This window comes from Cardiocondyla obscurior, linkage group LG03, assembly GCF_019399895.1.
Source record: "Cardiocondyla obscurior isolate alpha-2009 linkage group LG03, Cobs3.1, whole genome shotgun sequence".
Taxonomy (NCBI): domain Eukaryota; kingdom Metazoa; phylum Arthropoda; class Insecta; order Hymenoptera; family Formicidae; genus Cardiocondyla; species Cardiocondyla obscurior.
The window spans coordinates 9815195-9826541 of record NC_091866.1 but is presented as its reverse complement, the minus strand read 5'-3'; the positions used below and the strand labels follow the sequence as shown (position 1 = coordinate 9826541).

The following is an 11347-nucleotide window of genomic DNA, read 5'->3' as shown; positions in this document are numbered from 1 at the left end:
CGCGGCGGTGAATCTCCTATCTACCAGGATAACGAGAGAGCCGCGCGTTACCAACGGCGAAGGGTTGATCGATCCACCGGTTGCGCGCGCGCTCGTCGCATGCGCGGAATTAACCCGCCGGCACGCCGCGAGTCGCACGCATCCCCCGCAGAGAGAGCGAGAGAGCGAGAAAGCCATTGCCGACCGATAACTCGCCAAGGCCTGGGGATCCGTAAATAAACGCGCGAGAGTTCGTCCCTTTTTATCCTCTTACGGGAACCTCTGACGTGTCGCGCGCGACGGAAAAGACGCGCAGGCGTGGCCGCGCCCGGGGGTGCGTGGGTGCGTGCGGTCAGCAGCTCGCGTGTGCGTCGTCGTCGGCCGTTGTCGTGCGAACGTGCCGCGTCGATGGTGCCGTTGGTGGCGACGGCGGATGCACGCTGAACGTCGATCTGGCCCGGCCGACTACGCCATCAGGCTGCCGCCACCAAGAGGGGAGGAATTCTGCCTCGCGTGCCAGCACACATCAATGGTTCAGGTAAGTACGGAAGGCAACCCCGGTGCCGAAAGACTAGGGGATGCGCGATTCGCCGGCGTCTCGGCGTGAGTGTGACGTTAGGGCGCGAGTCGCGGTTCCACCGCCTACGTCGAGCTGACCCCTCCGCGGAGGTACGCTCCTCGCTTTGTTGTGTTGGCGAAAATCAGCTGTAGCCCCGACCACCGAGCGAGCCGGGAGAGATGTCGCCACTTGAGACGAAACCCACCCTCACGTGGTGGTGGCCTCGGCTGCCCTTGCTCCTTCCGTATACTTAACCCTTTTCCTACCCCACGCAGCGTAAGGCTGCGAGTTGTGCGCGTCGTTGAAACGTCTATCGCGCTAATTTTTAATTGATGTAACAAGTTCGTGGAATCAATAACGCGGTCAGTTACGATAGGCTGTTCCCTTATTCATAATTTACGACATTGATATATATGTATGTACATATATACCGTTTTCGCTGCGCGCGCGGATATACTTTGTCCCGTAATAGAAATGCGTGCTTGCGAATTATTTACATCGCTGTCATCGATAGTAGTTAAAATACTCATCGGTACACTTACGAACTTTTATATCGAGGTACGATATTTTATAGGAATTTAACTGTAACTGTAGAAAATTGTGTATTGATAAACGATAATAACGTCATCATATTGTACGTTGAAATTAAATCTATATTTTACTTGAAAATTCCGATATATAAATAGACTTTTTAATTAAATAAATGTAGAACGGAATAAAAAGCTCAATAAATCTATATCCGCGTGCGCCTATAATATAATCGCGTGCATACCAAATTAAATTCTGAGCAGCATTAAACTGACGAGTCACTTTAATTTCGGCAATAAAAATCGTATGCGCGCCGGACGAAGGGGAGAAAATAAGGATCGGCGCGAAGAGCATTAACGCACGCGAGTCACCTCGTAGTAAATGTTTCCGATAACAATATCTAGCTTCTTGCGATCACACAGCGCGCCAGAGGCATAATAAATCGCGCCCGCATTCAATGCAACTATTAATCCGCGACGATCGCAGGGGGAGGGAGAGGGAAGGAGCGAGATGTGCGGTTTAAATCCTGTGTAATCAGTTCCGGTTCTGCGGCGGTCCTTTATGTAAATGGATAATGGTTCTACAGCGGTTGGCTGAGTTCCTAGACGGCGAGTACGTAGCTACTGCCGAAGGGCAGTTCATTAACTGCCAGACACCGGGTTCGATGAGAGAACTACGATTCGATAGAGGGTGGCGGGCGAGGTGGAGGAGAGCGGGCGAGGCGAAATGGGCGCGCGCGGCACGGGCTTTGAAGTGGTAGGCGCCTCGCGGGCGTCCAGCGCGGAACAACGAGAATTATCTTCTATTTCTCTACGTTCGCTCTTCTCCCTCGGCATCCGTTTATGCCCGTCCATCCCTTGACACGCGCGTCTATACAAGAATACGCTCCGTTGATTGGGACGCTTTAGGCGGGGCAATAATCATGCCGGTTATCTGGCCGCCCTGTAAAAGCCGTCTTAATGAGTTGACGGCGGACGAGGAATGACGCACGGTCGCCTCTCGCGTTCATCTCGCATATACAGTTGCCGCGTCGCGACGGAAAATCCGGCCGGTATTGATTATGCAAAGAAACGGGGTGACTCGATTTCCGTCGAAATGATGAATATATTATAAGTAAATAGATCAAAAGAAATTGATATCGAGCGAGCGCTCCGTATTATGCCGCTTATCTATGCAAGGTACCTATAAGCTCCGTCTCAATAAATATCAGTTACTCGAGAAGTTCCGCGACGATTTAATATCTTTACCGCGCGTGTAATTGAGAGTTGCTCCGAATTGTATAACTAATAGATTGTACTATTTGCGACGCTTTCAAGACGAGTAATTTAAGCATATAACGTTACGAAGTGTCGTCGACAGAACGATTTAAGAGTGTCGTTTCGTCTTTTATTATCTCAATGCATATTTTTAAGTAGAAATTTGAGCGACTTGTCGCGAGATAGAAAGATTAGTGCGCGCGTTATGGCTCGCGATATGAAAGCAGATCACGGTGGTAGCAGGTCACTTAATGACTCCCTACCGAAATAATTTTTAACGACGTAATTATTGTCCACCTAATGCGTAAACGGTTTCCCAAACGCACGCAGGATGATTTTATCCATATTTTACGCCTCCATAAGCCTGTATATTACATGAATGCTCCCTGCAGAATCGACGGCGCGAGGTTTTTTTTTTCCTAATTGCAGATTCATCGCGCGTTAATTCGTCCACTCTGCCGTCGTTGTCCCGTTAATTATCGGCTCGGCTCATCACTCCGCTTGGCAATTATTAACGAATAAATCTAATAATTAACTGCGTTTCATTAACGGCCGCATCGATGCCGACGATTATTTATGTAAACTGTTATTATTTATGTTTTAATTGCGGGACGTTTATTATTCTGTAGCGGGAACATCGCGGCCCTTTTTACTGGCCAGCTAGTCGTTGAGTTCGTAATGGTTCACGCTAATGATTTTTACGCAAACAGTAACAATAGGAGTTTGCCATGTTAAATAATAATAATTGCCACGCTCACGAATATTAAAGAAGATTATTATTCATTGGATACGTAATCATTTCTGGCGTTGATTAACGGAATTTATTAGTGTTCCGCGTATAATTATAAATGCACGCTTGGCAATTAAAAAAAAAGTTTTGCATTTCATATTTCAAAAAAAAAAAAAAAATATGTAGTGCAGTTTTCCTCACTGCTTTTCACCTTCTCATTCAGCTCGATTTATGTATTCCCACAATAATTTTGCGTCCAATGTACGTTAAAAAAAAAAGAAAAATAATAAAATAAATAAAATAAAAAACTCTAGCTATCTCGGAACTTTTTACGTATATCTACGATAAATAACTATTGCAACAGGCAATGCGCGCGTACAATAATTATAACTTTAAAAATAAATAGAAAATAGGTTATCAATATTTGCGATACGCCAGTGGATTTTTTATCATTTTAATTATTTCGTTAGGGGCAATGTAAATTTTTCATTGTTAGATTATAATTGTTAAGAACGTTGCCACTTTGAAATTATAATGTTGTAAATGATACAGGTCATTAGTGCGCGACCGGCGAAACGAAATGGATTTAGAACCGCGGTGCCCAGGTGCGCCTCGAAATATAGCGACTATTTCGTAACGGATTTTTCGTTGACGTTACGTCACACCGTCGAATGAGCTGACGAAAATCAGCGTCCGTATAATCCGCCGGATGCTTGATCGGCCAGCTCGAAGCGAAAATATAGAGTACTCGACGATATACCGACCTCGAAACGACCAATTTATTCGCGGTCGAGTTACCCTTCTGTGCCACTGCTCTCGTTGATAGTATCTCCTGCCAGCGAGCAGCGTCCGAAATCGTTGGTTCGATCTGAACTATCGACCCCCCCTCCATGTATTTGGGATGCGAGGATGTCCGATGGAGTCCTCTTTTTCACCCTCTCATCCATCCAATCTCTCGCTCTCCCGCTCGTCAACCTCGTAACTTGTTTGATTTCAATCATTTTCGAGTGTTTTCAATACATTTTCCAAGTGTTTTCGATGCGAGGCTCGCGAGAACGCGACCAGGTATATTGTTTTATCGTTTCCGGCTGTTTTCAATGGGCTCGGGATGCGTGCCGGATATGCGAATCGAAAAACGTTGCATTATACTGGACGCCGAATACCGACACCGTCCGTCTGAAGTCCCCCGGCGCGCTGAACGGAATATTTTTTTTTGTTTATTTATTTATTTTTATTTTATTTTATTTTATTTTTTCGACATCCGCGCTTCCGTTTTGCACGCTTATACTGAGGGGAAAAGGGGCGATCTCCCCACTGGGGTTTTTTTTTTTCTTTTTTACAGGGTACACCGTGTCTGCATGATGAAGTGCGATCTTGGAATACGCGCTGCCGTACTGTGCGGGATTTGATAAAGGGCTCTTATTAAAGAACGAACTCGTGTATTTTTGCATTCCAGTTATCGAATATAATATTTACAAGCTCTGAAATAAGAGCTATGCGAGAAAGTAATTTAATTTTACGCTCAAAAAAATTCTCGAAATATTTTTCCCCTACGTACACGCATTGTTATACGCCAGAGAGTATGAATTAAAGTAATACGGGCGAATCATTCGGCATTATTTAATTTATTTTTCCCGGAGGAGTATGCAGAATTTACTATTTTATTAAATGCACGTTTGGTGAATTTTTTTTTCCTTTTTGCTGTTTAATTAAGGCGCATTTATTCGGAAATTTTTAGTAAATTATTTTAGAAGGTAAATCGCTTTTAATCAGTTTACAAACTTGTTCATATATTTTTACATCTCGAGGCAGCGCGTGATGAAATTAAATACTTATATGTTCCTGTGTGTGTTTGAAAAAATAAATTCGTATCTACAACTTGCGCAATTTATAATTTCAAAATATTCATCTATCGATATTTAATCAATCCCGGTTGGTCTTCGTGATACATTTCGCGCAAGAGATGTGACAATTATTCAAACGACGTGATTTACTTGTCGGAGAAGTGAGAAACTCAAAGACGAAGTAAGTCTGACCGTCGCGTCTTCGCGTTCTCAAGTTGTCCTTCGAGTCGTTCTAGCCGCTGGTGGCATGTCTTATAAAATCACAGCTTCTTTAATTATCACGGCAGTTATGTAAAGCAATACGTGCAACGGCGGGAAAATTGAAGATGCGGTAATTATCGCATAAAAACACAAAAAAAGATAGGTTTATGAGCAAAACGGAGAGAAGAGGGGACGAAAGAAGAAAAACGAAGAAGAGCACGCGACGGAAAAGGTAGTTGGTTAATTGCAGTGGTTTCGCCTCTCGACGGGGATGATTCTCGTCCAGAACTTCCCGCAACGGTGATACACTTTTGCCCCTGCGCGACTTTGTAAGATTTCCTTTCCCGGGCACTACCATCGAAAGCGACTAACTAGCGTTTGCACTCATATGCAGTCGGTAATTACACGAGTAACGTTTCTAGACGACAGATTAAAAAGTTTCCTTCATATTTTGTCGCAGCGCTCTCGCATGGGTTTCCTAAGTACCGCGCAACAAATTAAAAAGAAATTCTTTATCGCGCTTAGTACGGCTGCAACCTTTACTTTACTATTTTTTAAGTATCTCCTCTTAAAGTATTGCATTTTCCACGTTGATGCCGATTGGTCGGTACATAAAATAGTCGGGCAAATTAAAAGATAAAAATTTTAACTTAAGAAATCACAGATAAGAAATTCATTCTGCAGAGTAAATTTTCATCGATTTTCCTTTTAATCCACTTATTTCTCGCCGATGGAAGATGAAGTAAAAATTTATTAGCAGATAACGAAGTCCAGCATACATTTTCATGAGCAAGAACGGAAGTCTTAAGCGCTGGAGACGGACTTTAAGAGAGACAAATGAACGAACGCGCCGAAAGAGTGACCGTAGTGATGGAGTCGATTTTTTTTTTTTTTTATCAGCGTCCGCTGGACACAAAACGATTTAATAAAATATCAAACGCGCTGCTTTTCGACAGATATCGCCCTCGAGAGCTTCGATAATACGCACGTTGGCCTATCGTCTCCGCCGAGAGGAATGTGCGGAGGGATTCGTTTATTATCGCGGACCGCATCTCTCTCTCGAATGGCCCTTTTCAGTTGCTGTATCCGATGGTTGGCGGTAAGGGAACGAGATAGAGCGCGGGGAGAGGGACGAGTTTCAAAGAATTTCCAATTCTCAGCTTTTCAGTGGCGCCTTCGACGTTGGCGCGCCCGTGCACGAGATGGGTTACCGTAATGAATGGTATTCAGTTTATTCTCGAGCTAAGTTACGCTGCAGCGCGCCGACGTTGCACCGGGACGCGGCGCGCACCCGGCTGCATCCAGGCACTGAACCAGAAGTAAAATGGGACTGCGGCGAAATTGAAAGGCGGAATTTAGTCTTTATCCGTTATCTGCACGCGAAAACGCCGGCACTCTCTCTTTCTCCCTTTCTTTTTCCCCCGTTATAACGTCGGCATTTTGGCCTTTCTTTCATGCCATTTCGCAGCGGCGTATTCCGATACAGAATAAAATTTATCGTTTTTAGAACGGCGAAATGCAAAATGCGAAATAAAAACTGGTGCGTTAAAAAAAAGTATATCATTGTTGGAGAATGTGAATTAGCGTACGACGTGATAACGAATCAAGATTGATATCAGGCAGAGCGAATGAAAACTATCTAGCGAAAAAAAAGCAATGTAATAAAAAAAAAAAAAAAAACCTGTTCAAGCTAGATAAATCAAAATTTGATAAATAACGATAAATACGTGAATTTCCTGCAAGGTTTTTATATTTTATAAAAATAAATAGTGAATAAGAATAAAAATCTCAGAAGCGTAAATCTATGCTAAGGTAATAATAAGCTTATTTTGTCTGTTATTTTTTTCTTTTCACGTTGAAAGCGTACGCTCACTTATTTTTGTGCTGCATAATAAAGAAAATCTAAAGAACGAATAGGGAACACAGTTATTAGTTTTTGTTAAACAGAAATATTCATCCGCGTGAGAGATATATTGATTTTTTAATTCCTTTATTTCATTTTAACAACGGGAGAAATTGTATCCGGATTTTCTCGTCAATCTAACATACCGGGGCCGCGGATCTCTCTATCGAGAACTGCGAAATCGCGCGTCAGCTCGCGGTTTTCGGACCGTGTCATGCATAGAACATGCGTCGGTTATCGAAGCCCTCCGGATGCCATCTGGATGTCGGGATATGAGGAGGAAAAAAAAAAAAAACAAATTCACGAGAGTCGTCCGGAATGTTCTGGCGGTGGTCGGGCGTGCGGAAATGCGATCTCGCGTTGCGCGTGTAGCTGCGTTACAAAAATAATTTCGCATGGATACGCGAAAGGTTGCGTGCCGTCACGCGCCACGAAATACAAAACAAACAATCGGCGATCTCGTAATCTCCTGTCGTCTACTGCATTACAGAACATTATTGAGCACATAAGTGCGGATTTTTGACGGCCAACCGGAGTGGTTATCATTATCGCCTCGCGCGGAACCGAGAACGTAAAGTTTCAGGTTCTCAAGAGATTCGGTTTCAAGATACACTTTATTGTTCCCTATCACGGTTTTAATAACGGATTTTAATATTTAGCTTAAATCACAATTCCAGTACTTTTACGCTCCAAGATATACCTCCGAGATATACTTTATTGCTCTTTATTGTGGTTTTATAACAAGATTCTGATGTTTAACCGAGATCACGATACCAGCATTTTTAACGTTTCGTAGAAAATAAAGAACTACGCGTTGCCAAGATCGCTATTAAAATATCGAAGAGTTTAAACGCGTCCGGAGGGGGGGGAAGTATTAATTTTTCAACGTTTAATTTTTGAAAGTGGTCGCGAGATTTTCGCAGCGCGGTTCGATCTGAGGTTTTATCTACGCCCGGAGCGATGCAGCCGCTCCGCGATTCGAGAACGCGAGCAGGGAACCGCAGCCCAAGTACACAATTTGATAATGGGTTAGTTGTGTAATGTGCACACATTCGACGGTCGGTTCTGGCCGGTACACGCGCGCTACAGGCTGCAGACTGAATCAGTGATAACAACGTGTTCGCATAATCAATCATGCCGTGACTCCACCTTCCGTACACATCGACACTGTCGCCGCGCCTCCGTTAGAGTACTTCACGTACCTATGCTACTATCTACACCCCGTGTACCATGTAGGGAGTGTAGAGCTTGCATCGGCAAGCAGCTACCTTGTGGGCGCGCACATGAGTTTCCATCGTGTTCGAATTACCATAGGTCGTTGGAACTTCGTACGACGTATCGGTGGCCGTACGTCCTAGTAGCTTTTGGCTATTTGGCCGTAATCGATATACATTCAACCTTTCGCGAGAGCGCAGAGAGGCTACGTGAGCGATCGTCAAAGATGAACGATCAAGATTACAAACTCGGGCTCGATATTACCGTCGTACTTCCTATTGAACATCGCATATTTTCTTGCAAATCGAGAACTATTTTCTTTTTTTTAAATCTTTTTCCTAATTTTACCTTCTTGATTTTTTTTTGTTTTTACGCTTTTTAGTTACGCTGGTGTTTCCGAGCCTGTTGTACATTTGCGTAGATGCTCTTTTTGTTTACGGCCCCCGAGAATGAATATCGACTAACTACGCGCGCCCTCGACAGTTGTGTTGTCCGACCGACGTCGATCGGCTTCGGTTACGCAAAGCGCAGATCCACCCTATCGATCTTTCTCTTTCATCTCCTTCACGCGGATCATAGTTGCCGTTACCGCCGCAATCGCCGCGTATTTGCAAGCGACGTCCACACGAGCTTACCGTACAAGGCGCGGCATTTATCGGAGAACGATGCTACTTTGTGGTGGACTCGATTGACGAACGTTTGATGTCACTGTGCGACGTCAATCGCTGACCGGATTCTGTAACCTAGCATGATGAGATCAGAGAGAAAGAGAGAGAGAGAAGGGTCATCTGTACTCAAACTCAACAAATTTTAGAATTTCAAATCTCTCGAACAAGAAAAGAAAATATACTATCCAAATCGTATCTCGAACTCAAAGCGTAATAAATATCTCACGCTGATTCGAAATATTCTTCTGCAAACTCTGCCGGCTTAATTAAACTCCTGCCTCAATCTTTAAGTATCAATCGCTGCAGAGACCTACCGCGTACCGCTCCGGTTATGTACATGATTTCAACCGACGCCGGTTCATCTTTAATGGACTTCGAGAGGAAGAGAGATCGCTCCTTCCCCCGAGCTTGAAAATATTAAATTTCTCCCCCTTTATGCGGCGGCCGCGCACCATCGAGATAAAAGGGGATCAGAGGGGCGAGGAAATCGGTTCCTCTTTCGAAGAACGTGGAATCGAGACACTTCCGAATGCACATCCCAATGCATTCTGATATTACCCGGCGACGAGCGCGAGAGTGCCGGCCCTCTCTTGCAATTGTAATGAGAGTCCGCTGCGCGCGACGTAGGGATTTGCCGGCAGTAATAGCATGCAAACATCCTTGCGGAGGTGAACACGACGTAGGACGTCTCCCGGCCCTCTTTACCCGCAAGCCGCGCGCGACGTCACGACGAGTTAATATATCCGCCCGGTGGACACGGAGGACGCCAGGACGGTGGCCGTTCTCTCGGGCGTACGTCGACGACGGCAGGAATTTTCTCGCGTTTTACACCAGCGTGCACGGATGCACTCGGGGGTTTCCGCACTGGGTTGTAAAAATACCTGCAACTGATGTTTCTTCTCAACGGCGACGCTCTCCGTCCTTTCGCGGACGTTAGCGACGCTCGCAGCGAAGAGTCCGCGCAACGAGGAAGAATACCCCGGAAAAGTTCCCTGACAGCGCGCGAAAAATGTTTTCAGTGGCCTGTCTTGATAAAGTTATCTTCGTACGGTGAATATTGAAAAAAATGCGGTAATCGTGACGGGCAACGTATTCAATTTGCGTTTACTTATTTCTCGCCGCATTTAGTTTTTGTTAAACTTTACACGGGGGAGGGAGGGGGAGGAGGGCTTTCGCGGTGAGATAAATTGTTCCTAGATTAGAATAATCTTTTATAAACAGGGTACTTTTATGAAAAATCCTATTTTAATTTACACTCGGGATATTCCATATATCGTCCCGTATTTTTCTTCGTGTATTAATTTACGTGACGGTGATTGAAACACACGTCTCAACGAGGGATTTAACCGGCATTACGTTGTCCCGGCAAAAGCGCAAGTTTACTTTTACTTCATTGTGCATTTCCGTAGGTTTTTTCCCCCGCATGTTGCAGCATTCGCCTTCACGTTTTTTCCTTACGCCAAAACAAAGATGATTGCGCCATTGAGGTGCTCGTTCGCACTTTTTTTCGCTATAATGACGCGACAGGCGGCGAAATGGAACGAAAACATGATGGTGGAAAAATCGCGTTTGCCGAACAAATTATAAGAAAATAGTTATGACGAAGTTGGCTGGTTTACGTACCGCCGCGGTGTGTAATGGCAGTCTTTCTCGGCGCGCACTAAGAAAAATATGGTAGGTACGCTGGAATCGCGAGGTTCGGTCCGCCGTCGTCATTGCCGAACAATTCCATCGAGCATTTTTTCATATTTTTTTTTTTTTTCCCACCCCGGCAGCGATGGGGCCGTCTAGGGGTTGCGTGTACCTAATGCTGTCGCTTTCAAACATCATTCGTGAAAACGCGTGGTAAACGGTGCTGAGCAAACGCAACTGTGTATGTTTCTGCTTTGTGGGCACGTTACAAACGGAAAGCTTGATAGTACAATAAAACTACACGCAGCTGATCGCCGGTATTGAGCCAACGGCATTAACCAATTAATTCTCGTGCTAACATTTTGTTTTCTCAGTTCTGCAATTGCGGTGTTTATAACTGATTAATTTCACCGGCGTGTGTAATTTTAAATTAGAACGATAAGCGGGAAAGGGGAGGGGGGAGGAGAGAGAGAGAGAGAGAGAGAGCCTGGAAATTGAAACTATTTTACTCAATTGCCACGTCAGGTGTAAACGTGTCGGCCGAGATAAGCTTATAATCTCGAGGTAAAAGGGCTGAGGGAAAACGGCGGAACTTCGTTCTTACTCGCAATTCTACGCCTGCCCGCTGAGATAACACGCGGAATATCGCGGGAGTGTTGTCGCTCCCGCTGGTTTCCCGCCGGCGTTGGGTTGACATACCGCGCTGGATGCGCCTTCGAATCGTCAAACATTTGCGCTTGCTATATCCATCGAGTACAGCGTGTCCCGCGAGAGGAACTACGTAATGCGTTGCGGTATGCATACGTGCGTCATACGTGTATATATATAGGTA

The 11347-nt window shown here is 44.9% G+C and overlaps 1 protein-coding gene across 1 annotated transcript in view; it reads left to right on the top strand.

The window, feature by feature from the left end:
* The first annotated feature begins 206 nt into the window (after nt 1-206).
* LOC139101404 (beta-1,4-glucuronyltransferase 1) overlaps nt 207-11347 on the top strand; it is a 29829-nt gene continuing 18688 nt past the window's right edge. The window contains exon 1 of the mRNA XM_070654527.1: nt 207-517. Within this exon, the coding sequence (XP_070510628.1) occupies nt 413-517 (105 nt within the window). The 5' untranslated portion in view covers nt 207-412. The remainder of the gene's footprint in view (nt 518-11347) is intronic.